A 27,966-nucleotide genomic window follows, 5' to 3' on the forward strand; every position below is an offset into this window, starting at 1 on the left:
AGATCACTCAAGATGCTGGATAGGCAGGATCCAAAGGAGTCCTCATATCCACTCCTTGAAACTTGCAAGATCTGAATAGAGCTTTTCTTCCACCATCTCCAAGATGAAATCGACGTTGAAGTCGCTTCTTTGCGACAAGTTCTGGTACTGGGACTCGAATGACGAATCCTGGATCGAATTCAAGACAAACGGCACGGGGAATGTAAGTTAACTCATGTCAGCAGAGCATGCAAAGGGCTCTCAGCTCGAGCCGAGACGATATCATAAATATTCACGCTGATATTATTCAGCTCTTTGCCCGCCGCGAGTTTTGCATGTTCATCGCCGCAGAGTTCGACTGGAAAGCCCAGAATCCCGAGATACTCGACTCCGAAATCGATACACGAAGCTCTCCAGTGTGTCAATGTGAGATAGAAATATCTCTGACCAATCGCTACAGTCCCTTTTTTTTTCGCCGTTCAAAAAGAACAAACCGGTCGTAGTTGACAAGAAACAAGGCAACGCTGCAGTCAATTCCTTACGTCTCTCTGACGATGCCTTCACCTCCCGGAAATTTGCCATCCGTATCGAGAAAGGCGAGTTTATCACAGGAGAAGATAAGAAACTAGGATTGTCCACTTCGGCTGCGGCGAATTTCGCATACAGGCTTGTCTTCGATTTGTCCCCGTATCCCCCACAAAATATGTGGAAAGAAGATACCTCGGGGGATCCATTGGGTAAACTTCGGATCTGGGAGTGGAATGAGTTTTGTGCACAGCGAGAGCCACGGAGTTCATGGGCGTGGAAGATCTTCGGAAGGTTCTTTGGATAGATGAGGAGGATGGGAGTCGTTCGGCCGAGTATTTCTATTGAATTTCCAATTTGGATTACCAGAAATTTGTTGAGGAACCAAAGTATAGTCAATTGCCCCTGAATACTGCGAGGGAAATCCTGGTGACTGGATCTAAATAAAATGAAGATCCGATATCTACTGGCTGTATTCTCTTAGTTCAATACCACATTAGTAGTTGACTGGATAGGTTTTATAATTTACAATAGCAGTCGTCTTAGTTGATGCTCGTTACAGTGGATCACTTCGCACAGGCCATGCGAGTCCTGGGCAATAGATCGGGACCTAGCCCGTACAGATATCATCAAGATTGATTAAAAATAATCACTTTTAATATTTAAAGTGGAGCTTACTGAAGAAATGACTAAATACGGCAACAAATTAAATAGAAAATAACTAGATAGATGGCAGGTGAGGAAAAAGAAAGAACCTTTATTTTATCACTCCTGTGCACTTAAGCACCACGTTGAATTTTCCATCTTGAAGTTCCTAAATGCGACTTTTGCATGCCATTTTCGTCTCTTCAGGTAAAAGACTAATGGGCGCTGAAAGGGGCGGCGAGCCGCCTAGGACGAAACCGTGGGCGCTAGGTGACCATCAACATACAAAAGCTGTTGTAAGTATTTTTTTTTGTTTTTCCTTTGCTCTTTTCTATAATTTTAGGACCCTTGTCACCCTACCGATTCGGATTAGCCTCCCATTATGTGCTCAAAATTGTCACTGTCGTGGCGTTACAATTATTTCAAATATTAAGTGCTCGCATCTCTTATCAGGTTTCGATTGCTTGCACTACTCATACAACTATATGCAGATCAAGAGCCGGAACAGGCAAAGCATAAAGAAGAGTCCACCGAACAGAACCAGGAAAGATGAACTGAGGTGAGCAGCGGCTAAACACCCCGGAAAACGCCCGCCGGTCGAACCATAAAACAACACACGACCAAGGAACTAGTACAACTGAATCATTCAATCCGAACAATGCTGTATCTTCCGTGCATAGATGATAGCTTCTCTTTCTTCCCTCATCCACTATTTTCTTACATACTATAACAACATATTAAGGATTCGATGAATTCAATTATTAACCAAACACTGGCAGCGGAAACTTATATAAGAGTTAAGAAGTGAACTCGAAACTATTTGGGCGAGACCCTTCTTCCAGAATAACAAAAAGCATTAAATACAGCATAGATATAACTTGACCCTTTGAAACCACAACTCACTCAGGAACCCTCCTCCCCCTAGGTGGTGGATGTTGCTGGCCCCTCCCAAATAGAGGATTAGAACCGACTGTTTGATGAATAGCCTCGAGTGGCGTTTTTCTAGCTGTTGGATAGAAGTCAGGAACAGTTCCTTCGTAAGGTGACCTTCTTATCTCCACTGGAATACTGTTTGTCATGTTCATAGCAGTTTTTGAAGTCGAAAAGATTATGTCGTTTTTATCGTCCGGCGTCGTGGAGGTAAAGAGCAGCCAGCGTAAGAGTGGCCCATCAGATCGATCTGCCGGAGTATCTATTGGATGATGTCCTAACTCCAAACAACATATTATTCTGGTCCATCTTGTCATTCGCTTTCCTTTTCTATCCAGGGCCGTTGCCTCAATTTCAAAATAGCTGTTTATTGCAAGACCATTTGCAGTATGTGCAGTACCGTCTCCAAGAATTGGAATTGGTGGAGGGTTTGCGACGTGGTTAGGGCCAATCAAAACGTACAGATCCCCTTCGTAGATAGTCATATACGATGCTGCTGTATCGTATAGAAAGAGCATTTCAACCCACCAGTCGTAACCAGGCAGTCTAAGAGCAACGGAGTACTATATTGCAAATTGTCAGTAATGAGCTGGAGATATAGGTTTGGTTGCCATATGACATAATGGTATGATGATACGTACAGTGAATGTCCAGGTATCGTTTAGAGGTACAGTCAATGTCGGACGCTGTACTCTAGGATCGGGTCCTAAAACCTAAAAGTGCTTCAGTCTTGTAAATCTTAAGCAGGAGGACTTAACTTTCTCCCCTTACCCCTTCTACCCAAAAAATTTTATGGCCTTCGTTTGCAGAATTAATAGCCTCAAACCCATCCCAGTCAAAAGGGCGTGGCTGGAACAATTGTTTGCCATTTGCCCAGTATGTAACAAGACCTGTCGCCCATGGAAGGCTCTTTGATCTATATGCTTCGATTATCGATTTGATATTTGGAATTTGATTATTCTTGTCGCCATCAGTATTTCTTGTTTTCAAAATGTATTCCAAGGCGTCAAGTCGTTTATAGACATTTGAATCTAATCCGGCGGGCTCGTTCCTTGCGACTCCACTTATGCCATGTTAAATAATACTTTCTTATTTTCAGACATCCAGAAGACAGTAGCAGAGATTATAGTAAATGGAAGCACTTGACTCACTTTGCATAGTCTCTTCTTCCTTTGTATTCAGTCAATCTTGCTTCAAACAGTTGAGTCATGATCCCATCTTCTATTCTTTCTTCGCATCTCAATATCTGTGCATCAATATCACTGGGTAAGTTAGAAAGATGCGCGGAGGAATTGAGAGTACCAGTCATAATAACATACTTTAGATCAAGGTCTAGCTCGCGTGCGTTCCAATCATGGGGCAAGTCTTCAAACTTTGTTATTGGGGTATTTCCCTCTTTTCTCCATCTTTTCTGACGAGCCTCGATTCCTTTGTCACTGGTCAGCACGTCGACCACCTTCTATATTTTTCTTTCACGAAAAAAAGTCCGGACGCTAAGTCTTTCAAGGCCCTCTGCTAGACTCTTTATGTTGAAGGAGGGATACCTCAGGAATCACAGATCACCTTCCGTTTCTGCCTGTAAATCTCCTGCTCATGTGCTTTATCAGTAAATCGAGTAAACTAACTGACAATGAAGCTAACAAAATCAAGATCATAATGTCCTCCGCTCACCTGAACAAACCACCAACCACTCAAAAGCAAAGTGTTCAACCTATGTACAAGGCTCGGCATGTCCATAAATAGACAAAGTAATATTCAAAGGGCAAATTAGATTCGTTACACGAGATACTGAATTTCCCAAATCCCCAGAATGGTTGTCGGTAGGCAAGCTCCCACAACAAAGGCCCCGCTCGCCGCCGCTACAGCCCCATTGAACGATCAGACATGTCTTAGCACTGTCTTGAATCATGCGAACCCGGGTCATGGAATGAAATGAATAAGTAAGCCCATCATCGCTTCGGAAACGATCATTGGCTGAAGTTAGATTACTAACATGTGCGTCGGAGCAACTTCGGTGATGCACGTGATATGATCAAACGTGCCAGCGCAGAGTTTTGAGACTCAAATTTCAGTCACCGTGGAAGCCTTACAGAATTTTTCTAGAATTTTTCCAGGGCGCGAAGAATTGTGATCCCCAAAGAATTCAAGTTGACGTTGGGAGAAAAAAAGCTGAAAACAATGCTCTGTGGTTTAGCCGGAGATATTCTTCTTTATCATTTGCCACCGATCACATAAATACAGCCTCGGCTTACTAGTACTAGCAACATTGAGAACGACGCGATTCGTAAACTCAGTATCGATGGTAATGAATTAATAAATACCCAGGGATACTATTCATTGCGTTTCTCGTATTTATTACCGCTGCTCGAGTCGAGTGCAATCGGAAGATTCACGCTAGCCTAGGTGATGAACGAATAGAATTGCTCGCTGAGCAATGACGAGTGCTCAGAAGCTACTGTATGCGGCTAAGGAATGAGAAGTTCCCTACTTAAATAGGCATGTGAGGGCGGAAAACCATTTAACCTTCCATTTCTATTCCGTACGCCGTGAAAAGACGTCAGTCATGCCCAAATGAATCTGAATGCAGATGAGATTGTCGGCGGGACCCCCGAAGCAAAACGCGACCTGCCTCACTTTAAAATGTATAAATCTGAAGGCCCAGTTTTGTCGGGGTATACCGGACACAGTAAACCACGCATCGATCGTCATTCAACGAATATGAGGTGGACCTCCCGAGGATCTACCGACCGGACGATCTCTCGGTCAACCGAACTGGGAAACAAGACCACCAGAACATACTCATTCATGTCTCCCACTGTTTGCACCGGATGGAGCCCAGAATTTCCCAAAATAAAACACAACGTTCATACATTTCTACATCTACAAGTTTGATATCAAAAAGAGTCGAAAACCCCTCCTCTCCGACTAAACTGATTTGTTCCGAGTCGCCATTCGGCATGCCGGTGGTTTGGCGGTGGGGCCGAGTTCCCCAAGGCATGCCGAGAACGTCGGCGAAAGCGGCATCGGGATGTAATCGGTCTTTCTTCGCAATTATTAGGATCTTGCCGAATAATCGCTTCCCGGTGGTTGTCCGAAAGTGGCCTGTTCACAATAAGTGGCGTCCTTGTATTGAACGACAATTCGCCCAACATTATCGTGGTCCACACGTCTCATGCGACAGAGGGACGGCGCATGGTTCATCGTATCGGTCTGCTTCCGAATCGGGGAAAATAGCATCAATGACGACGTCGAGACCACGGATTTTAGCCCAGGTTTTCGAGTAGAATCTGGAGTTGGAGCTATGAGATACAAACAAAATAATTATTCATCTATGGAAATCGTAGTAACGAGCAGCGTGAGAGCCGAGAAAGCAGAGAGCTAAGGGATCAAGGTTTGAAAGCTACCGGTCGTAACACTCCTTTGTGTACCTCCACTAGAAGAAAAAGTCAATTTGGTCAAATGACATGAGCCGGAGCACGTTGGAGCACTATGGAGTATCAGTACCAAACTAACCCCCACGCCCCATGCTGTATCCCGGTCCCCATACTTGTAAACCCGGAGTTTTGCGGATGACGCCAGGCACTGCGCCTGTCTGGGGCGAACTTATATTCCGTCCTTATCCTCCTACCCAGATCCTGTCTTCAGAATCTTTTCTCCCCTTCATCCGCGTACATACTTGTGTTGCTCTAAGGGTCGACACACTATACCACATTCATCATGAAGCCAAAGCAACAACAACAACCCATCTCGTCGTCTCATAACGAGAACATCCCCAACGGTGAGACGACAGTCGCCCACGAAGAAACATATCAGAAGAACTGGGTCATCGGAGGAAAATACCGGGAACAATTATACGAGGAACACTCCCAAGAGTTTGAGGGTAAATTGGTACAGGAGGTCGATTTCGACCTTCCCCTTACAGCTACCAAACCATCTCAACATAATGGCCAGAACTTCGTTATTCTGGAATTTGCGGAGGGAGACAAGGAGAACCCGTTCAATTGGAACTCGAAGTACAAAGCGTTCATCAGTGTCCTGCTGTGTGCAATGACACTCTTTATCGGTCTCGCCACCACTGCATACAGCGCCGGGATTTCACGCATGACAGAGGAATTTGGTGTGTCAACGGAAATTGGTCAATTGGGTCTTTTCTGCTTCAACTTCACCTGCGCCCTGGCACCTCTCTTCCTGGCACCATTCTGTGAGTTGGCCGGTCGTCGCGTTGTCTATGTCGGAGCATACGTCTGCTTTGCTCTGATGTTCATTGGACTCTCCCTCGGAAAGAACATTGCTACAATCCTCGTCTGCCGTTGTCTGCTCGGTCTGTTTGGCTGTGTCGGAACCATCCTGGTCGGTGGAACATTCGGCGATATGTACACACCTGCCCATCGCGCCATCCCGATGGCATCCTTCTCTTTCATCGCCATCTTCGGAACAGTCGCCGCGCCCATCTACACCGGCTTCATCGACCAGGCTCTGGGCTGGCGCTGGGTCGAAGGTATCCAAGGCTTGGCCAACATTCCCCTTGGAATTCTGATCGTCATCTTCCTCAAGGAGACTCGCGGTGGTGTGACCCTCACCAAGCGCGCCAAGATGCTCCGCCAGAACACTGGTGACGAGCGTTTCGTCACTCACAACGATCTCGAAGCTCCCGGTGTTAAGGAAATGCTGCACAACTCCTCAGTTAAGGCCATCCGCATGCTCTTCACTGAGCCCGTTGTATTTGCTTTCGGACTGTGGATCAGCTTCGCTTGGTTCCTGGCTTTCCTCTTCCTGTCCGTGATCCCGATCACATACCAAGAGAAGCGCGGCTGGGGTGAGGGTACTTCCGGCCTGCCATACATCGCCCTGTGCTTCGGCACAACCCTGGCATTCGGTCTGAACTTCTTCCAGATCCGCAAATACGAGACCATCGTGGCGGACAAGAGTCGCAAGACCCAGCCCGAGGACCGCTTGTACGGTGTCCTCTTTGGCGCTGTCTGGCTTCCCATTGGACTATTCATCTACAGCTTCACTCAGTATAAGCAGCTGCACTGGTTCGGCCCGATTGTCGGACTTGCATTGATCGGTGTTGGTATCTTCTTCATCTTCGAGTCCTGCTATAGTTATACCTCGGACTGCTACGGCGAGAACTCCTCATCCGCGATCGCCGGTCAGGGATTCATGCGTAACACGCTTGGTGCTGTATCTCCGCTGTTCGCGTCGCAGTTCTTCCACAACCTCGGCAGCCAGTGGGCGGGTCTGTTGTTGGCACTGATTGCCACCCTCCTGACCTTGATCCCCTTTGTGCTGTACAAGTATGGGCCTGCTCTCCGGGCACGCTCGAAGCTTGCCAGCACAATTGTGAATAGCAGCACAGATTAAATCATGAGAGATAATTGTGCGTGAGCAATTAATGTGAAGCATGGGAGATGAGTGCATGATCCTGCACAGAATGTATATAAGCATACGAGTTAGCATATGATAGACAAGCATTAGCATAAACCAAAATTAAGACGAGGTTGACCCTCGACGGCGTTGACGCCCACCCAAATTACATGCACGTGATGAACATAGGCGCCGATCGTGCCTGCCAAAAAAATAATACCAAAACACAAAAACACAAAGGAAGGGCCAGCTCCCCGCGTTCCTTCCGTAAATGGAATGTGCTTGTCCTCCAGAGGGCGGTCAACGTGACACGTGATATCTGCCAGCTCCAGCCAGCCCACACAAGGCGGTGTAAATGTTCTGCCGTATCAAAGATCTTCACATCCGAAAATTTCACTCCACACCTCAACTTCACCCACCCGCACTTTTTACGTCTATCCTACAGGCAGTGATCCTCCGCGTGAGCCATTTCTCAAAGATCTGGTTTCTTGATATCATTCTCCTCTACCAAATTCAAAATGGCCGAAGATAGCTCCGCCGGTAAGCTTTTTTTCACCCACCGCCCAAATCGGTGCATTCGCTAACACTCACTTTTTCACCAGCCTGGCCCATTGCCGACGAGACTCTGTCGCAGTCTCTTCTGGACCTCGTCCAGCAGGCTGGTCACATCCGCCAGCTTAAGAAGGGCGCTAACGAGACCACCAAGACTCTGAACCGGTACGATATCCATCCGTCAAGAGATAAATTATCCTCATGCTAACTTTTGCCATTAGTGGAACTTCTGACCTCGTCATCCTGGCCGCCGACACCACCCCTCTCCCCATCATTCTCCACCTGCCCCTCCTCTGCGAGGACAAGAACGTTCCCTACGTCTACGTTCCCTCCAAGATGGCTCTCGGCCGTGCCACCGGTGTCTCCCGCCCCGTCATCGCCTGCTCCATCACCACCAACGAGGCCAGTGACCTGAACGCTCAGATCCGCACCATCCGCAACCAGGTCGAGCGTCTGATGATCTAAAGTGTCTGTCGGACATGGATATTGGATAAAGGTTGGAGAGAGAATTTTATCGAGATGAGCAGAGGTGCGAGGCGGAATTTCAGCGAACCTTTTGTCCGATGGATGAAAGTTTGCTGAGGATTATACCGTCTTTTCCCTCTTGCTCCTGCTGTCGAGTCTTTAGCTAGAATTTGCAGCTAGATATCATTCAGATCTCTTGAGAAAATTTCATGCTTCGGATGTAGGTGTAAATCTTTGCCGAGATCGCCGCGTATACGTAGACTGCCAGTGCTCGTTAAGCTTCGCTTGGTAGGTTGCCTGTAGATCTTAGACTAGGCTGTGGGGATGGCGGATGGCGCCGTGGCATGCGTATGACACGCTAGAGTAGTTTGCTTAAAACCTGCCGAGGAGGTGACCCTGTGCCGGGTATGGCCTATCGAAGTCACTCACCTTGATCGAGCCTAAATATTCTGCATACCTCGCACCTTCGATTAGTATATCTGAACGGAATAACTTTGAACGAGGTGATTGGTATTATAGGTCCATTCACATTGTCGTCCACGGGTCTCAGCTATGCACTGCATAGGCTTTACTACTAAAGATTGATTAGATTTACCACTTAATAAGTGCCCCGGACCACTCTGAATTGCCGACAGATTAAACCCACCTCTCCTCGTCAGCTATCGCCCCTTTTTATTGTCCCGGTTTCTCTTGAACGGTTAGAACTAAATGGAGCCTCCTGGCAAATAGGATCACTCATCCGAACCCTAACTAAGCTCCTTCAACTGTCTCCGGCTAAAACCAATCCTTAGCGTCGAGCCCGGTGCGTCAGAACTAGCTCTAACCTGCCGATCAATCAATACCAAACGGCTCTCAGTCCCCCTGTCACCCTGACAATTTCATCTTTCCACCAAGGAGCCCCCTGATGATGTGGGGCAATGCCAATATCTGTTGCAGCTGTCCTATGGCTGTTTCGTTTCGTGGTGGGGTTCCACGCGGACAGAACATCCACACTCGAACAAGGCGAGACAGTTCATCGGCTGCAGTATGTATGTACCACATACAATGAAGACTCAGTGGGGCCGAGATGGTCTGACTGGGGTAAACGGGAGAATTTCTCCTTTGGCCGAATCCCCGTTTGAGATATAAACACATGTCTTATCCAGCTTCATATGTTGTCTCGCGTTGATATACGACGTCGCCCGCCGTGTCTCTGCTCTATTCTGCAGCCATCCCTTCATTTTTGACTTTTTTTTTGCTTTCTTTGTTATATTCTGTTTCATTTTCAACCCAAACCACCCTCGCTTTCGCAACCTTATTTCGACATCTGCGATGTTCGTCTCTTCCCTTCTCGCGATCGGCCTGGCGCCATTGCTCGCATCCGCCGCTCCCTCTTGGTCCACCGGTCCAACAACCGACTACGCCACCAAGGCTAGCACCAAAACCTGCAGTGTCCTCGACTACGACGGCGTCGCCGATGGAAAGACTGATATCGGCCCGGCCATCAGCTCTGCCTGGGATGACTGTAAAGAGGGCGGCGTGGTGTATATCCCGTCTGGCGAGTATGCCCTCGGGTCATGGGTGACTCTGACCGGTGGAAAGAGTACCGCTATTCGTATGGATGGTACTATCTATCGCACCGGCTCGGATGGAGGCAACATGATCTTTATCGAGCATACCTCCGACTTTGAACTGTTCAGTTCCAACTCCAAGGGTGCGGTGCAGGGGTACGGGTATGAGTTCCACAAGGAGGGATCTCTGAGTGGACCTCGTATTTTACGTCTGTATGAGGTTACGGACTTTTCAGTTCATGATTTGATTCTGGTTGACGCGCCTGCTTTCCATTTCTCCATGGATACTTGCTCTAATGGTGAGGTTTATAACATGGCTATTCGTGGTGGTGACTCTGGTGGCTTGGATGGTATTGATGTGTGGTCGAATGATATTTGGATTCACGATGTAGGTGCATTTATACTCTTAATTTGGGATTTCTATTAGTTTCGGTTGGGATTTGTTGGACGGTTTCTCATGATTACCAGGTCGAGGTCACCAACAAGGACGAGTGTGTCACTGTCAAGGTACGTATTTTCACACGACCCTCTTGTCCTTTCTTTACTAACGCGAAACAGAGTCCCTCCAAGAGCATCCTGGTTGAGAACATCTACTGCAACTGGAGCGGTGGCTGCGCCATGGGTTCGCTCTCCACCGACGTTGACATTAGCGACATCACCTACCGCAACATCTACACCTGGTCCTCCAACCAGATGTACATGATCAAGAGCAACGGCGGCAGTGGCTCTGTTTCCGACGTCACCCTAGAGAACTTCATCGGTATGGACCATTCTACCCCGAGATTTCAAGTTACCAAGACCCGACAGTTCCACCTACATAACATAAACGTCACAACTAACACTAACACTAACACCCCCAGGCCACGGCAACGCCTACTCCCTGAGACATCGACCAAGCATGGAGCAGCATGTCAACCGTCTCCGGCGACGGCGTCCAACTGAACAACATCACAATCAGCAACTGGAAAGGCACCGAAGCGAACGGGGCCCAGCGCGGCCCGATCAAGGTGAACTGCGCACCCGGCGCACCTTGCACCGATGTCACCATTGAAGACTTCGCGATGTGGACCGAGGAGGGCGACTACCAGACCTACGTCTGCAACAGCGCCTACGGCTCCGGCGAGTGTTTGAAGGAGGAGAGCGGCGATGTCACTTCGTACTCGACTACTGTTACTGTCAGCGCTGCGCCGACTGGTTACTCGGCTGCTTCTATGGCTGCTGATTTGGCTACTGCTTTTGGAACGGATTCTGAGATTCCTATTCCTACTATTCCTACTTCGTTCTATCCTGGTGCGACGCCATTTAGTGCGTTGGCTGCTAAGGCTAGCTCTGCTTAGATGGGAGTGTCGGTGCGTGTCTAGGTGGGTGATTGGGATTTTTCTAAGTTGATAAACGGATTACTACAAGGTTGCCACTGCATTGGAATAGGGCTTGCAATCTGCTCATTTGGAAAATAGGATTCAGGTTCAAGTTCATTCGATGAGTTTGAAATCCATGATTCTCATCAACGATCAGTTGTATATTTCTCGTGGTATTCAAGTTGTTGAGATCTGCAAATCTTGAAACCAGTATTTAGCTGCCGAAGACAAAATTGCATTCAAGTTGAGTAGTTCAGTCAAGGTGGAAGACAGTCACTAGATTTACTTGAAGTTGTGGTGGTGGTAGTAGTAGTAGTATTACTAATAGTACTGTAGTCATAGTGCTGCCCTTCTGAGCAAATGGTGTCATCAGTGGCAGCTCCACCTTCCAAGGTTCTCCTTCCACCGCGCCAACTTCAACCTTAACTTTCCTCAGCCTGCCAACTTCAACTCCCGTCAGCTCTCTCTCCACTGTTTCCAGCACTTCAAGGACCGTTAAAATCACGAACAAACACGAAGACGAAAACACACCCGTCGATCACGCCATGCCACGATCCAATCGAACACGAGGAGAACCAAGATCCCCACCGCGATAGAGTTTGCGGGGCAATTAAAGCTGCCCTGATTCGCGCTTGTTGATGCAGATTCCGGAGTTCTCGCGTAAGGGATTCGACGTTGCATCCAGCTGTCAGCTGTCCCTGTCTGTGCCAGGGCAGCTTGAAATAGACACCGAAGCACGAGCTTGGGTATTCATATAAGAACGGAATTCTCTCTTCTCACCTACAGGAAGAATGCCTTGAGTCCCATTTAGGACTTCCCAACCACCATCGTCATGGCCGTGGATAGTACAACAAATAACCATGATCATCAGACAAATCCCAAATCACCCTCTCCGCAACCTACTCCGATCGCAGATCTCCCGACCGAAGATGGTCCCGACGCGACGTACCGCGCCAAAGCAGACGTGCTCAACCGCGCGATCCAAGAAATCGGCATGGGCCGGTATCAATGGCAGCTGTTCGTGGTGATTGGATTCGGCTGGGCGAGCGATAATCTATGGCCGATCGTGACATCTCTAATCCTCACGCCCCTCTCATACGAATTCGCCGTCTCCAAACCGCCACTCCTAACACTCGCGCAGAACATCGGCCTCCTAGTCGGCGCCGTGTTCTGGGGCTTCGGCTGTGACATATTCGGGCGGCGCTGGGCATTCAATCTGACGATCGGCATCACCGCAGTCTTCGGGCTCGTGGCGGCGGGGTCGCCGAATTTCGGCGCTGCGTCTACTTTCGCTGCGTTGTGGTCGCTCGGTGTTGGGGGGAATTTACCGGTTGATTCGGCGATTTTCTTGGAATTTTTACCGGGCTCGCACCAGTATTTGTTGACGGTTTTGTCGGTTGATTGGGCTTTTGCGCAGCTTTTGGCGAATCTGGTGGCTTGGCCTTTGATTGGGAAAATGACCTGTGCTGAGGCGGACGGGTGCACTAAGGGTGATAATATGGGATGGAGGTATTTTCTCATTGCGATGGGGGGTCTGGCTATGGTTATGTTCGTGTCTCGCTTCGCGTTCTTCACTATCTACGAATCGCCGAAATACCTGATGGGCAAGGGGAAGAATGACCAAGCCGTGCAGGTTGTACATGAGGTGGCGCGTCGTAATGGCAAGACCTCGTCGCTGTCCCAGGCTGACCTGGATAGTTTGGACGAAGGTGAAGCGCATGATCACAGCGCAACAACAATTGTTCGACAGAGGCTGGAAAAGCTGAAGTTCAATCACATTCGTGCATTATTCGATACGCCCAAACGTGCTTTCTCCACGACTTTGATTGTTCTTGTCTGGGCCTTTATTGGCCTCGGATTCCCTCTGTACAACGCCTTCCTCCCATATATCCAACAATCTCGCGGAGCAGAATTCGGCGACGGCTCCGTTTACATCACCTACCGGAACTCCCTCATTATTTCAACGATGGGTATCCCCGGCTGTCTGCTGGGTGGACTTCTCGTGGAACTCCCTAATTTCGGAAGAAAGGGCGCACTGTCAGTTTCCACGGCTCTAACAGGCGCTTTTCTTCTCGCGTCAACGACAGCGAAAACTTCGAATGCCTTGCTGGGGTGGAACTGTGCATTCACCTTCATGAGCAGTCTCATGTATGCTGTGCTGTATGCGTATACGCCAGAGATATTCCTGACGAAAGATCGTGGCACGGGGAATGCCTTGACAGCATCTGCGAATCGCATTTTTGGAATTATGGCTCCTATCATTGCCATGTTTGCCAACCTTCAGACCGCCGCTCCGGTGTATGTCAGTGGTGCATTGTTCATAGCGGCCGGTATTCTGGTCGTTTTTATGCCTTACGAGTCACGAGGGAAGGCGAGTCTTTAGCTCGGTTCAGGAAGAAGTTACTTACTCTAGAGCCCCGGGGGATCGCCCTGCAGCTCCCGTGACATATACATGTATCTACCAATTGTTAACAGCGTGCATTTCCATATAGACATTCTTATGTAAATAGGAACCTCAGCAAATATAACATTGATAACTAGTCCCAGATAGGACCCGGCAGCGCAAGAACAAGCGCATTGACCATGCTTAGTCCGCACTGCCCCCAAATTAATATAAAACAATTTGAACAACCAAGGTACGATCCACAGAATTCCCCAGGACAGGATATGGACCAGATGATGTCATTCCGCAAAACAGGCGTGAGGTCGTTACGCAACAGTCATACAACCAACCCCCAGGACTGGGCATAACCTATCATTAATCTAAGAAAGTTCACATTCAACAAACATCAGCCACCCATCCACCGCAGGGGGGGAAATCGTGATCCACAAAGCCGTGGCCGACAGGGAATTCCAACCAATGCCATCTTACCTTTACGCGACTCCATCCCTGATAATGCGATCAAGGCTGTGGATACCCTGTATGTCACTACGTCAGGAAAGACATAACTGGTCCGATGGCCCTGGCTTGCAAAGTGACAGGCCAGATGTGGGGATGTGATTCGTGGGCCGCGTGGCAGGGTTGTTATGACAGTGACAATGTGGCTTGTAGGACGCATTATATCATATTTCGTAAGATGTCTACCGGGTTAGTATTTAAACTTGTTGTGATCGCGATGTCGAGGTAAAGATATATTTCAACTTTTATCATTTCCATCAAAGATTTACTTATCTCTTTGAATCCAATCTCAAATTCCCCCCTTCTCTATCATCCACCTGGGCAATAACATCTATCCCCCCCCATATACAAAATGTCCCAAGACAACAGTACGTTCCTATAAAATACCACACCCTTATCGCATCTCAAACCAACTTCTAACTCACCTTCCACCTCTACCTAGATGGCGGCCTCCTCGGCGGACTCACAGACACCCTCGGCAAAACAGTCGGCGGCGTAACAAACACAGTCGGAGGTGCGGTCGGTGGACTCGGCAACACGGTCGGCGGCGTAGCAGAAGGCGCCGGACAGACGGTTTCTGGCGCAACCGAGGGACTGGGAAATACCACCAAGGGCGTTGGACAAGGTGTGCAGAATGGTGTGTCGAGTACTGGGGGCAAGGAGCAGACAGCTGAGAACCCGCTCGGTTTGAACAAGTAGATTCTCCCAATGTTCCAAGTTTGGTTATTTGAAAGAGAGGATATTTGTATCTGAGGAGGTATAGTGGGTTTAATGTTCGATTATGTTTTATTATTTTGAATTTAAATGATTACGATTTTCAGAATTTTTAAGTTCAGTTTTTTTGTTGGGAACGTGGTGGTTGATCCTGTAATGGTTTACTACTACCGTGCAGATGCACTGGCACATTTATACTATCCTCTAAATAATAGCATGGGAGTCGAAGTAACCATCACGATTCCAAAACAGGGAGCCTGAGTAACAAATTGATTCTTAGTAGGACTATTCCTGTCATGCAGCCTCCCTTGCCCGATTTGGTCTCCCTGGAGTGTGGGGAAACTGAAGATTGATGTAGATCCTCTTTCTGATTTAGATTTTAAGTTCGCAAGCTACTCTAGTTAATCTTCGTCCAGCGAGTAGTAAGTACTGTATTTTTTCGCATTGTCAAACAGCCGTAATGAATAACATTTTCTCCAGTTTTGGTTTTACCAAGGGCCGCTGTTGTACTAGTGGTGAAATTTGTCTAAAATCATGACCGATTATCCTGCTTCGGGAGATTCAACAACCTCAAAATATCTCAAATTCATATAAATTACTCCGTGCTTTGACGTCCAACTTGACGGCGGCAAGTGGACTTCGTTGGGAACTTGAATGTGGGGATGAACCCTGAAGCGGATGCTAGTTACGTGCCGACATTCCCGAACCTCGGCCGACACCGATCAACGAGTCATACCTCGAGACCCTCTCAAGACTTCTAACCCGACGATTCTTTGTTTTTCAACTGACTATTACCAGTCCAATTGAGGCTAATTGAATTACACAACAGAGACTTTCTCATTTCTGTGTTTCAATCATGTCAGCGAATCCTCCTCGCCAAAGCACACAGTCGCCACCTGAAGCTCAAAAGACCTCATCTGCAAACCCACCGCAGAAGGGTAGCTCGAAACATGAACATGGATGGAGAAGAGTTGTTCGCAATTTCACCCCATCGTCGGTCCCCTTCCTTCTCCCTTCTAGACTTCTTCACATTCGTCGCATGCACCCACTAATCTCCAGCTAGATGGTTCTCCGTAACAATGGGCACAGGAATAGTCTCAATCCTCCTCCACAACCTTCCCTATAACGGAGTATGGCTTTACTGGATCTCCGTAGTAATATTCGCCCTAAACGTCCTCCTCTTTGCACTGGGGACTATAATCAGTTTTCTTCGCTACACCCTATACCCCGAGATCTTCACAGTGATGATCACGCACCCGGTACAGTCAATGTTCATGGGAACGTTTCCAATGGGTCTAGCGACGATAATTAACATGGTCGTTTTCGTCTGCGTACCTGTTTGGGGTGTATGGGTAAGATATTTTGCGTGGGGACTGTGGATTTTCGACGCGGTTATTTCGGTCTTGACAGCTCTTTCGTTGCCTTTTATTCTGTGAGATTGCGACTCCCTCCCCTTTCCTCGGTTTATACTGAAACACCAAAGACAAAATTCCGAGGCTAATGAGACCCGGTGATGATTAGAATGGCCAAAGGAAGCGAGACGCATTTATCTTCGATGACGGCTGTTTGGCTTTTACCGATTGTTAGCTGTATTGTGGCGGCTGCGTCGGGGGCAGTTGTTGCCGAGATCCTGCCTAATGAACAGTATGCTCTGTGGACAGTCATCGCCAGCTATGTGCTTTGGGGAATGGGTCTCCCGCTTGCCCTAATGGTGATGGTTATTTATCTGATGCGATTGACTCTTCACAAACTACCGCCGAAAGCGGTGATTGTGAGTGTATTTCTTCCTCTGGGTCCGCTTGGGCAGGGGGGGATATGGGTAAGTTCAAGCTCAAGCATCTACATCTCGTTTTATTCCATTTATAGGCGAGGATCTCTGACTGATTGAACTGAATGTGTTTAGCGCAATGAAACTAGGCCAATGTGCCCAGCTGATCTTCCCGCAAACGAAGACACTGGAACAATCGTCCGGGTCTACATTTTACACATTGGGATTTCTGATTGCACTGATTCTGTGGGGCTTTGGGCTTGTCTGGTTGTTTTTTGCGTCTGCCTCGATTATAAGGTCCAAGAGCTTTCCGTTTAATATTGGGTGGTGGGGTTTCACGTTTCCGTTGGGGGTGTTTGCGGCGAGCACGGTGCAGATGGGGAATGAGCTTCCTTCGAAGTTTTTCCATATTCTCGGGACGGTGGGTATTTCAAAGGCAATCTAAGCTGGATGTATATGAAGTGTTTGCTAATTGTGGTTTTTTTTTGCAGATTTTGTCTGTTCTGGTGGTGATGCTGTGGATAGTGGTTAGTATGGGGACTCTGCGGGGGGTGGTATCTGGGAAACTGTTCCACGCGCCATGTCTGGGTAATTTGAAGGGAGGGGAGGAGGGAGAGGAGAGGAAGAGGAGGGGAAAAGAGGTGTAAAATACTAATATAATCTATGCATTGAATAAGTATACACTGTAGTCTGTTGTATACACCTTGTATACACCTGTGTATCACGTGATGTGGAGAAAATAAATTATTTTTTCTTCCCCCTCGAATTGTCGTTAGATCAGATCCAGGCCGTCATCCACTTTTGGTCTTGTCCTTGTTCCTCCCATCTGGCCTACTTGGCTTGTTTGGTCTGCTTCTTCCTTTTTTTCTCTCTTTTTTCCTCTCAGACCCTGTTGGACTTCACCTCGTCTTCCCCCCTGATTCCCTCTCCGTGTGCGCCCGCTGCTGATTTCTCAACTCAACTCGACTGCGCTGACGGCGGCTCCGGGCAGAAGTAGCCCCTAATCCTTTTTGGGATTCCCGATTGGGGTTGGTGCCTGAATGCCTTAGTGCCTTGACACCTTGCTGCCTTGTTGCCTTGTCTCGCCTCTCGTTCGGCCGGAACAACAAAACACGCGGCGCGCCCAGATCGCCCCAGTCCAGCCCAGCTGTACCTTTGGCTCTTGCGGCGATTGTCTGTTGTCGTTGCGATCTGCGTCGAGTCTTACTCGTGTGGTCCTTTAATCGGCGACCGTTCGTCCAGATATCCTCCTCCACCCCCCATCGCATGGATCTCGCGTGACTCGACGAAAAAGCAACCGACCCGAATTTCGCCGCTGACGGCAACCTTCAAAGAGATCACACCTCGAAGATGATGGGATACGGGGGTCAGCCCTTCCATCCCCAGCAGCCACAGCAACACCAGCAGCAGCAGCAGCAACAACACCAGCAGCAGCAATCCCAACAAACCCATACTCATCCTTCCTCGCAACCGCAACATCCCCTCGGCTCCCAGCGCCAACAGACCCCATCGTTAGGCGCAAACCCGAACCTATCACAACATGGATCTCCATACGCAGGCAATAAACCTCTCTTCCGACCTCCTCCCCAGCAAAATTATACCACCGCCCAGTCTCCCGATATGCGCAAGATGGCCCCGACGTCGGGCCCACTCGCGGGGTATCCCCCAACGACCAGCTTTGCGCAATTCCCCGGACACTTCGCCCCGCAAGGCTCTCCAGATCTGATGGGTAGGAATCAGGATCCAATGGCGTTGCACAACATGCAAAACATGCAACGCGGTTATAGCCTCGCTCATCTACGCCAACCTCCGGGGATGAGCCCTTCCGCGGCTATTTCGCATGGCCAAGGCATGGGCGTCTCTTCTCCTCAGCAGTCCATGAACCGCCTGCCCCACTCGGGTGTTCAGCAGCGGGAGAACCACCCTTCTGCCAGTCCGTCAATGGCTAGTCCTTCTATGTTTGCCATCAACCAGCAGCGACAATCGCATTCCCAACCACAGTCGCCCCAACAAACGCAACAGCAAATACAGCAAAGACAGCAACAGCAATACCAGCAGCAGAAGCAGCTCCAGCAACAGCAGCAGCAGATGTTGGAGCAGCAGCAGCGCCATGAGCAGCAGCAACGTATCGAGCAACAACGGCTCGAACAGCAACGACAGGAACAGCAGCGCCTAGAGCAACAGCAACGAGCGGAGCAGCAACGGATAGAACAACAGAGGGCTGAACGACGTGCCGAGCAACAGCGACAAGAGCAACAAAAGCGCATTGAGAAGCAGAGACTGGAACAACAGCAGCAGGAACGAAAAAAGCAAGAGCAGCTGGAGAAAGAGCGTGTAGAAAAAGAGCTGGCGGCGGAGCAACAGAGGTTGGAACAGCAACGACTCGAGCGGCAACGTTTGGAACAACAGCGGCTCGACCAACAAAAGGCAGAGCAGCAGAAGCAGCAACTTGAGCAGCAAAGGTTACAAAAGCTTCAGCAACAAGCCCAACATTCCTACCAGCATCAAAATTCCTTTCAATCGCATCCGCAAACTCAATTCAACCAATACCAACCGCCTCAGTCACGATATCAGTTCCAACCTCAAGCCCAAGCCCAAGCCCAAGCCCAAGCCCAAGCTCAGGCACAAGCTCAAGTTCAATACACTCAATCCCCGCAACAGTCCCGACAATCTCAATTCACCCCGACTCAGTTCCAGCACTATCAACCGCCATCTCAATCCGCTCAGTCAGTTCAGCCGTCCCAGTCACAAATCGATCAATCGACGGGCTCCTTCATGCCTCCACCCCGCCAACCTGCTCAAGGAAACGTCATATCTCTGCCCGAGTCGCATGTCAAATCTGAGCCGCAAAGCCCTGCCCCGAAGAAGAAGTCGAAACCTCGTCATTCTACGGTCAGCAAATCCCAATCTGCATATCAGCATTCGTTTCAGGCGGTACCTTCTATTCCAGCTACTGCCCCTCCCCCTGCTCCCGTCTCTTCGTCCATGGCCACTGCAATTCCCACGGCCACTGCCACTCCAGATTTACAACAGAATGGCCATGTCCGATTAACTCCGGTCGCGGGGACGAATGGGGAGATACCACAAACCCCGACACGCCGCAAACGAGGTCGGCCGCGGAAAGAAGAAGTTGCCGCAAGAAATGCAGCCGCGGCAGCCCACGCGGCAGCTACTGGCAAGCCCCTCCCAGCATCACATCCCGGACAGGCCTCGTTTGGTCCCAATATGACGCCTGTAGCGCTTATACCGGGAACGAGCACCCCACAACGAACCATAATCGGCCCGGATGGAACCCCATTGCCCCTCAAAAGGAAACGTGGACGGCCACGCAAGGCCGATCAAATTGCCTGGGCTCAGGCGACCGGACAGCCTCTGCCGCCGCCAAAACCGAAGAAGCCATATGTTCCCAAGCCCGGAACGGGCCGGCCTCGTGGGAGACCTCGAAAAGCCGATGTTGCCGCTGCAGCAGCTGCAGCCGCCGCCGCTGGTGGCACAGCAAATGGCGATCAGGCGCACGGAGACAAATCAACCTTACCGGCTCACACATCAGATGCAAACGCAGCCCAGAAGCGAGCTGCTCTAGTAAATGAGGAGGCCCACAAACATACTGGTGCGACGCCGCCTTACCCTCAGCAGGGCCAACACCATATGTCAATGTCAGGCCAACCCCAGCTGCAAGGCCAACAGCCATTGCAACAGCAACAACAACAGCACCAGTCAATGTCCTCACAAAGCCAACCGCACCCGCATTCTGGTCTGTCGGCACACTCGGGCTTGCCCTTCATTTCACCACAGGCACAAGGCATGTCGCTTCCACAACATTCGCAGCAGCAACTGCCACAGCAGCCTGGGCAGCAACACATGGGACAGCAAGGGCAGCATATGCAGCAGCAGAGCCAGCACCACCCATCAAGCCAGCAGGTCCTCCCACAGCCAGGCCAGACGCTAATGCCGCACCTACAAATGCATCAGCAGCCACCCCTCAATGCTTCACGGCCAACACCCCCCCCCAGCAATACATGCAAATGCCGCCTATGCACAGTCTGCAGCACCCGTCTATACAGGCCCACCAAACTGCCCAAGCCCCGGTTCAAGCACAGCCACAAGGCCGGTCTCCCAATCAGCAACAACCGCACTCCCAATCGCAATCACCGGCCCCGCCTAGACCTGCCCCGCAATACCAGCATCAACATACCTTCCAGGTCCAGCTGCAGCCACAACCAACATAACATAGCCGCCTACCTTTCATCCCATCCCGCCCCTCCGACATCTTACTGTCAATATACCTCACTTCGGCGTTTACGTTCCAGCCCTACTTTACAAATAACCTCACCCTATCTCTTGCATTGATTCATTTGATTGATGTCCACGACACATTCCATTCCATTCCCATATTCCCCCAGTTCGAGTGCACTTTTTTTCATCTTGCTTTTATACTCTGTTCTCCTGCTCTTGTTCTCGCATATCTTCTATATCGCATGTCTCATGTCCCGTCCTGTCCTATCAACGGGCTCTGACTCGACTCCCCTCTGATCAAACGGTCGAGGAAATTTCCGGCGGCGTTCTGCATGTTTTTCTCCCTTTCTTCTCTCTTCTCTCTTGTCTCTTCTCTCCCTTTTCAAGTTCGCATGGGCATTGTTTTGATATGGCTTGTTCTGAACTTTCCCCGTTTATTCGCATTTCCCTGTTCATGTCTCCGTCTTGCCTGATCTTGTGTCTTGTGCATGTCTTGTCTTGTCCTGCTTAGCCGGTGGTCCTCTTGTCTTAAATATCTAATGCTGTAGTACATATTCCTAATTTATGGGCGAATACCTGCATTGTTTTTCACTTCTCAAAACTTCTACTATGATGCATTTCCTGATTCCATCGCTACGTCCACAATTTCATCTTGGTGTTCTATCTACCCCAGGGCCGACATGTCGACTCGGGATGATAAGCGACCTGGGCACCACTACGCCTATGACCTACTTTGGTAGGTATATCCATTCTATTCCACCCATCCAATCGGACCATGCTCACCTACACTAATGCACGGCGGCTACGCTAATATCAGAGTCCTAGGTGATCTGACCACCGCACTCTATCTCAACCCAGCATAGAAAAGGTAGCGCACGAAAATGAACACTCTAGTTATCTCAGAATTTTATACATTCTGCAAATTCATCGAGAACTGTAAATTTCTTCTCAATACCAGCAATCTTTGCAGAAAGAATCGTCGCTGAAATGAAGTCTGAACGCTGGTGGGGTCTTTCTCTATCTTTTCCTACTCCATACTCGGAGCCGAACCAGACGAACACAATTACCTCAATTTACCTAATGCGAGGGATTAAAAAACCAAGGAGCCGTTGGTGACCATGTGGACATTCTGCGCGGAGTAAAGGACATAATATCTCCATTCAGGTACGATTTCCATTCCCAAGAGGCCTTAGCACATATTTTGTGGGGGATGGTTATCATTCGCCGTTTTCGGAACAGTAGACCGGGTAAAGAATCCCGCCATGCGCCCTCATGAACACCTGGGCAAATATTGGCATTGAGAAATTTCGCGCGGGAATTCGGAGAAATTATCGCTGCCGTATTTAATATTTGTGGAACAGTTCGTCATTGAGCTCTCTTGTAAATATGCGGTGTGTTCTTGGGGGTTGGCTGGTTCCAAGGTTAGAGCGGGGTGAGATGAACTCATAGTCTGATATTGTCTTGAAGTGAGCAAATTAACAGACTCCGGGTTGAATTTGCGGTTCATTGCTATCTGAACTTTATCACTAATGCTGACAGCATCGCTAGTCCCGCTTTTTGGGGTTCACCGTTTAGGATAATGGGTGTGCCGTGTGGGGTAAAGTGAGGTATTACAAGATATCTTGCTGCCCCTTTCCTCACATCTCTGTCCACAACCAACCCCAGATTTTGTCCGTTTCAAGCTCGGTTGAATCTAAGTCATTGTATCAAAGCTCTTTGATTCACTTTTCAGTTTATTTTCTATTACTAGTGCAGCTAGCAGGTCTCCTCTATCTCCCATTCGTTTCCATGACCATTGCCTCTATTTGGAAATCACCAGGTTATCTTACTCAACGGAGAATTAAACATCAACAATTACCCAGAGCAACCAAATCTGCAAGCGACGATAGGAGAAGCAACCCGATACACCCAAGTGCGTCAAGAGAAATCCTTATCGATAAAAAAGTCCGCCTAGCAACAACACTCCGGAAATGGACACCCATCCGGAAATGGACATCAACCCTACGTCTCAGTCACGGCCACCTTCAATCCAGTCCGAATCACAAATCACAAAGCCAAGCAACTCACATCAAAAAGAGCCGAAATCATCTTACCCATGCGACGATGCTGCCAAGGTAGAAACGGGTTCCATAATGACTGACAACCTTGGCGACCAAGAGGTCCTGAGCAATCAAGACACGATCAATTATCGAACATGTAGCTGGCAAAAGGTAGGCCGGTGAAGTTGCGAATATCACTCTGTCTCCAAGTACTCGCTGAACTGATAATTTCTATCTAGACCGCCGCCTTGCTATTTTCGGAATACATCTGCATAGCCATCATGTCGTTTCCGTGGTCATACTCGGTTCTCGGTCTCATCCCGGGTCTACTGTTAACATTGGCTATTGCGATGATAGTGCTCTATACATCGTTGACAATATGGTGCGTCTTACCTTTACTGATTTTGATCATTGGGGAGAAATAAATTAAGCAATATGCAGGAGATTTTGCCTGCGACACCCCGAAGTTCGGGATGTTTGCGATATAAGTAAAATATTGTTCTTCGATTCAGATATCGTGTGGTACATCGCGGCCGCCATGTTCTTGCTGAACAATACTTTTATTCAGGTATACCTACCTCAATGCCAGAAGTTCTGTGTGTGAGAGTTCAAGCTGTGAAAAGATATTGACAGAGTTTTTAGGCACTCCATTGTCTAGTCGGGGCTGAGTATCTAAACACAATCTCAGGACACCCTTTCTGCACAGTTGCCCTGGCCCTCCTCACAGCAATTGTGTCATTCTTCTGCTCTCTACCACGAACATTTGGCACACTATCGAAAATAGGAACATTCTCAGCCATCGCGACATTTATCTCCATCCTACTGGCCGTAATATTCGCAGGAATCCAAGACCACCCCTTCGGATGGACCGAGGCCAAAGGAGACCCCGTTATACGCAATTTCCCGGCGCCCGGTACGACATTCGTTCAAGGAATGAGCGCATTTCTAAACATCAGCTTCACATTCATAGGCCAGATTACTATCCCCAGCTTCATAGCCGAGATGAAAGAGCCAGAAGATTTCTGGAAATCCGTCGCAGCAGTCACAGTCGCCGAAATTATCTTATTCACAATCGTCGGTGCTCTCATTTACGTCTTCGTCGGAAATCAATACATGACCTCGCCAGCCTTCGCCTCATTGGGAAACGACATCTACATGAAAATATCCTTCTCATTCATGGTCCCCACGCTCATTTTCCTGGGCGTTCTTTACGCTTCGGTTTCGGCGAGATTTATCTTCTTTCGCATGTTTGAGGGCACTCGTCATAAGGCGAATCATACGGTTATTGGGTGGGTCAGTTGGGCGGCTATTCTTTTATTCCTTTGGATTGTTGCGTGGATTATTTCAGAGGTCATTCCGTTCTTCACGAATTTGCTTTCGATCATGAGTGCGATTTTTGGCTCCTATTTTGGTTTTATCCTTTGGGGTTTCGCTTGGATTCGGATGCGGCAGGCTGAGAATCCTAATCTTATGAAAAGAAAGAGTATTCGGGAATGGGCTGAGTTGGTATTTAACGTGCTTATTATTTGCATTGGGCTTTTGTTTTTGGGACCGGGGACTTTTGTGAGTTTGACTCCTGCCTGCATTCCCCTTTACGTATAGTATATGCTTTTTGGGTCTTGTGACTAACTGGCTTCGTGCATGTTCTAGGCTTCGGTGCAATCGGTCGTTGATAGTTACAGATCGGGTGGATTCGGTCAGGCTTTCTCGTGTGCCAGCAATGCATTGCATCCAGGCTGATTCAAGAGTGGAATCGATCACCTGGGCAAAGACTCGTCGATTTCCAGGGTTCCCGTAATCGAGTTGCTTTTTTTTTTCCTGGCTGCGGGCGTTAGTAACTGAAACTTGAATATAATTTATATACCTCCAGGGCTCTGTACCCTTTGTGTTGGTCAAGTACCTAGTAGTTGAATCTTATGATTTCCTTTGGAACATCAATAACATGCTCGCAGGAGTGAATATCCACTCACGTTTAGTCGAAGTACAACTTGGACACTGCCAAAAGCTTCGCACGCCTGGGCAAGAATCGATATATCGATTCCGGAATTTCCAAATTATGAACTCCAGCCCCCACAAATGAAACCTTTAGAGCTTTCTTGGCAAACAAAGAACCTTGGAACGAATAAGGGACGTTCTTCTCGAAGGTGAATCAAAAGGTAAATTTCTTTTATGTAAATGGCGGACCTGTGAATTACTGCATCCAGTTAGTTTCCCCTTTCTAGGTTTAGCGCCCTAATATACTGTCTTGTAACCTGTGCTTCATATTGCCTCGACGATCAACAGCTGGGTATATCTTCAACATTGGCAGTGGTGCAATCAGTTGGCAGTCGAAACGCCAAAGCGTAGTTGCTCTCTCGACCTGTGAAGCCCAATTTTCAAGTCAGACAGAGGCAACCAAAGAGGCAGTCTGGCTGAGAAGTCTTCTGAATGAATTGAACATAAACCAAGGAAAAGCTGCAACGATCATTTGTGGTGACAACCAAGGAGCCATCGCCCTGTCTTCGGATCCACAATACCACTCGCGTACGAAGCATATGGAAATCCAGCGCAAGTGGCAAGAAGAAGTCCAAGATCTTGAAATAGTGGAGTTGCAATATATTCCAACTACCGAACAAATTGCCGATGGGCTCACCAAGCCTCTTGCACGAGGACGATTCGAATGGCTTCGTGAAGGGCTTGGCATCGAGTGACACCTCGCTCGGGCCACGGGCCTCGGGCCTCGAAAAAAATTTAAACTGCAGGGGGGGTACCCCTTCCTTCTTTTTTTTGAGAGGTTTTTGAAGATTTTAACGGGGCCCTGCATCACCGTGATGGATGGTCACTGGCACCCTTGAAGGTGGTTGCCATTGAGTGGGAGTGTTGAGTATCACGGTGGTCAAAGCATATAATGGGGATCATCAAAAAACAAATAAATAGATGAGGAGCCCCACCTCCAACAAGAGTGATAACTTAACTTAATAGAATTACTTCTCTTAACACGTTTATTCGCGCGAATATGAATATGTCGTATATTCGCATCCCTTTATTCCTTTCGGAACCCTACACCCAACACCATGCCAATCACCGAATTGATCCTCCTTGCTCGCACAACCAATATGTAACATAAACTTATATTCTAGAAAGCCCTTGTCACAACCCCCATCTAGTCACTTAAACGGCTCATTGAGCTTTTTTTTTCTACCCATACCAGAGCGCATGGCGCACCAGCCTCGAACAAAACTGGCGATATTGCACACGCGCGGGGGGGCGAAGCCAGTTCACTAGGTCGGTCACTGCAAAGGCTACCGAATTCACAAGCGGTCTCATGCCGTAGGAAGCGGATAATTATTGGCTATTATTCTATATTCCTGGAATATAGCTTCGTTAACACCTTGCAAACATTATTTACGGTTTAGAAGTTTTGCGCTAAGCGCTTTTTCAGTGTCTTCTTCCAGGGCCTAGGATTTCTATTTTATTGTAGATCTAAAACACTAGCCTGGCTCTCACTTATATATCTACACAAGCGGCTTGTCTATGCTTCCATCCCATCTCAGTCATTCTTAGAGCAGCTTGTGCTCCCGAAATGAACTCGGACCAGCTCTGAAGATTCAGTCCGGGGATCTAACACGGTCAGCAGATGTAGTGCTAATCGAGGAGGGCGTATTATTGACTTACATCCTTAGCTTGCACGAACTCCTCGCGTGCGTAGACATTTCCGCAGCTTTCGAAAATCAGCAACTGCTCAGTGAAGTCCAATGCAATGTCCTCCGACATGCCGTCACGAGTCATGAGTAGCTCCTGGAATTCGCTGGCAGTCGAAGCTTGATAGCGAGTGGGAACGTTATAGTCTGATACCGGAATTAGCATGACGAACCACTACTTTAATACAAGGGTGTCGTACAGGAGCCCATCTCAGCGAGCTTTTCGGCCTCGGATAGCGCCTGAGCCCAGAAGGCAATGGTCTTGGTGAAGTAGGTAGAGCGAGCTTCGAGGACCTGATGTACCAGCTTGCCCGTATCACGAATCGCCACATTAGGCAGAATCGTCTGAGGGCTGTGTGGGAACTTGAGCGTGTATGTGCCTTTGGCGTCCTAAATCGCGATTTTGGTGAGTACTCAACTTGAATTTTATCGGCAGAATAGCTCACTTTGACGGGCAGGTACCGCTGGGGATCGGTCAAAGTGTTCTCAAAGTAATTGGGGAAGAGAATGGTAGTCGTCTTTGCCCAGAGGTTCGGTTTCTGGGTCAGGATATACTCAGTAATCAGGCTCTTACCCTTCCAGTGATGCACATTCAGATATTTGCCGTCAGATAAGGCGACGGGGTCTGGCAAAGCGCTCCAGATTAAGTGCTGCAACGTCACTACGCCAGCAGCAGCATCCACAATCGCCTTGCCCTGCTCGATCTCTGCAGCAGCAGACCGCTTTTGCCAGAAGTCAGTCAGTGCGTAGATCACATCCGCACCAGCAAAGGCCGCAGTCAGGGTTTCTCTGTCACCATCCAGGTCTGCACGACAAAGTTCAACTCCCTGAGCAGCGAGCTGCTGAGCCTTAGGCTTGGAAGGATCACGGGTGATGGCCCGGACATGATAGAGATTAGGGTACTTCAGGAACTCTGTAACCACAGATCCGCCCTATAGATACAACGTCAGCAACCTGCATCGTCCAAATGACGTGCGGATGTGAGAAGACTTGCCTGAGAGCCAGTGGCACCGATCACCACGACATTTCGCTTGGCAACTGTCATTGTCTTTGCAATTTGGTGTAGCCTTGTATTAGGGTACTGTGAAGGGATTGATTCAACTACGGGATACGCGACGCTGGAAATTTATATAGGGCAGTATACAGGAACCCAAGAGACTATAGATGCTATTGCTACCGCTGAGTCAGCGGTAGGCATGCAAATGATCGACATGAACCTGACGCCAATCCGATGCTGTCCCATCTGTCCCATCCGCCAA

At 48.7% G+C, this 27,966-nt stretch overlaps 12 protein-coding genes across 12 annotated transcripts; 9 read left to right on the plus strand and 3 right to left on the minus strand.

The window, feature by feature from the left end:
• Nucleotides 1–103: 103 nt before the first annotated feature.
• Nucleotides 104–811, plus strand: N7481_008770 (uncharacterized protein; the record flags this gene model as incomplete). The annotated part of the gene is made up of 3 exons (XM_057267989.1): nucleotides 104–202; nucleotides 291–395; nucleotides 440–811. The coding sequence occupies 3 exons, from the start codon at nucleotides 104–106 to the stop codon at nucleotides 809–811; spliced, it is 576 nt and encodes a 191-aa protein (XP_057118666.1).
• Nucleotides 812–2,048: 1,237 nt separating this feature from the next.
• N7481_008771 (uncharacterized protein) lies at nucleotides 2,049–3,538 on the minus strand (the record flags this gene model as incomplete). The annotated part of the gene is made up of 4 exons (XM_057267990.1): nucleotides 2,049–2,642; nucleotides 2,721–2,792; nucleotides 2,851–3,142; nucleotides 3,231–3,538. Coding segments are annotated over 4 exons (1,266 nt in total), but the record flags the coding sequence as incomplete, so codon positions are not given.
• A 2,258-nt stretch (nucleotides 3,539–5,796) lies between these two features.
• N7481_008772 (uncharacterized protein) lies at nucleotides 5,797–7,443 on the plus strand (the record flags this gene model as incomplete). The annotated part of the gene is made up of 1 exon (XM_057267991.1): nucleotides 5,797–7,443. One exon carries the CDS (start codon nucleotides 5,797–5,799, stop codon nucleotides 7,441–7,443), a length of 1,647 nt encoding a protein of 548 aa, XP_057118668.1.
• A 521-nt stretch (nucleotides 7,444–7,964) lies between these two features.
• On the plus strand, nucleotides 7,965–8,463 carry N7481_008773 (uncharacterized protein; the record flags this gene model as incomplete). The annotated part of the gene is made up of 3 exons (XM_057267992.1): nucleotides 7,965–7,986; nucleotides 8,049–8,163; nucleotides 8,220–8,463. 3 exons carry the CDS (start codon nucleotides 7,965–7,967, stop codon nucleotides 8,461–8,463), a joined length of 381 nt encoding a protein of 126 aa, XP_057118669.1.
• A 1,311-nt stretch (nucleotides 8,464–9,774) lies between these two features.
• rhgB (putative extracellular rhamnogalacturonase) lies at nucleotides 9,775–11,350 on the plus strand (the record flags this gene model as incomplete). Its single annotated transcript, XM_057267993.1, has 4 exons — nucleotides 9,775–10,401; nucleotides 10,482–10,520; nucleotides 10,572–10,773; nucleotides 10,899–11,350. The coding sequence occupies 4 exons, from the start codon at nucleotides 9,775–9,777 to the stop codon at nucleotides 11,348–11,350; spliced, it is 1,320 nt and encodes a 439-aa protein (XP_057118670.1).
• An 853-nt stretch (nucleotides 11,351–12,203) lies between these two features.
• Nucleotides 12,204–13,754, plus strand: N7481_008775 (putative sugar transporter; the record flags this gene model as incomplete). Its single annotated transcript, XM_057267994.1, has 1 exon — nucleotides 12,204–13,754. One exon carries the CDS (start codon nucleotides 12,204–12,206, stop codon nucleotides 13,752–13,754), a length of 1,551 nt encoding a protein of 516 aa, XP_057118671.1.
• An 868-nt stretch (nucleotides 13,755–14,622) lies between these two features.
• N7481_008776 (uncharacterized protein) lies at nucleotides 14,623–14,969 on the plus strand (the record flags this gene model as incomplete). Its single annotated transcript, XM_057267995.1, has 2 exons — nucleotides 14,623–14,638; nucleotides 14,713–14,969. The coding sequence occupies 2 exons, from the start codon at nucleotides 14,623–14,625 to the stop codon at nucleotides 14,967–14,969; spliced, it is 273 nt and encodes a 90-aa protein (XP_057118672.1).
• Nucleotides 14,970–15,840: 871 nt separating this feature from the next.
• N7481_008777 (TDT family transporter) lies at nucleotides 15,841–17,399 on the plus strand (the record flags this gene model as incomplete). Its single annotated transcript, XM_057267996.1, has 5 exons — nucleotides 15,841–15,977; nucleotides 16,048–16,416; nucleotides 16,506–16,832; nucleotides 16,888–17,177; nucleotides 17,215–17,399. 5 exons carry the CDS (start codon nucleotides 15,841–15,843, stop codon nucleotides 17,397–17,399), a joined length of 1,308 nt encoding a protein of 435 aa, XP_057118673.1.
• A 703-nt stretch (nucleotides 17,400–18,102) lies between these two features.
• Nucleotides 18,103–20,981, plus strand: N7481_008778 (uncharacterized protein; the record flags this gene model as incomplete). The annotated part of the gene is made up of 3 exons (XM_057267997.1): nucleotides 18,103–19,686; nucleotides 19,786–20,362; nucleotides 20,725–20,981. The coding sequence occupies 3 exons, from the start codon at nucleotides 18,103–18,105 to the stop codon at nucleotides 20,979–20,981; spliced, it is 2,418 nt and encodes an 805-aa protein (XP_057118674.1).
• Nucleotides 20,982–22,958: 1,977 nt separating this feature from the next.
• N7481_008779 (neutral amino acid permease) lies at nucleotides 22,959–24,767 on the plus strand (the record flags this gene model as incomplete). The annotated part of the gene is made up of 5 exons (XM_057267998.1): nucleotides 22,959–23,198; nucleotides 23,267–23,409; nucleotides 23,469–23,595; nucleotides 23,670–24,590; nucleotides 24,678–24,767. 5 exons carry the CDS (start codon nucleotides 22,959–22,961, stop codon nucleotides 24,765–24,767), a joined length of 1,521 nt encoding a protein of 506 aa, XP_057118675.1.
• A 1,902-nt stretch (nucleotides 24,768–26,669) lies between these two features.
• N7481_008780 (nmrA-like family protein) lies at nucleotides 26,670–26,873 on the minus strand (the record flags this gene model as incomplete). Its single annotated transcript, XM_057267999.1, has 1 exon — nucleotides 26,670–26,873. The coding sequence occupies one exon, from the start codon at nucleotides 26,871–26,873 to the stop codon at nucleotides 26,670–26,672; it is 204 nt and encodes a 67-aa protein (XP_057118676.1).
• A 14-nt stretch (nucleotides 26,874–26,887) lies between these two features.
• Nucleotides 26,888–27,752, minus strand: N7481_008781 (NmrA/HSCARG family protein; the record flags this gene model as incomplete). The annotated part of the gene is made up of 3 exons (XM_057268000.1): nucleotides 26,888–27,097; nucleotides 27,154–27,639; nucleotides 27,732–27,752. The coding sequence occupies 3 exons, from the start codon at nucleotides 27,750–27,752 to the stop codon at nucleotides 26,888–26,890; spliced, it is 717 nt and encodes a 238-aa protein (XP_057118677.1).
• Between the last annotated feature and the right edge of the window lie 214 nt (nucleotides 27,753–27,966).

Source organism: Penicillium waksmanii (assembly GCF_028829765.1).
Source record: "Penicillium waksmanii strain IBT 27052 chromosome Unknown utg000008l:1.0-5622682.0:1.0-5626561.0, whole genome shotgun sequence".
In the NCBI taxonomy this organism is placed as follows: Eukaryota; Fungi; Ascomycota; class Eurotiomycetes; order Eurotiales; family Aspergillaceae; genus Penicillium; species Penicillium waksmanii.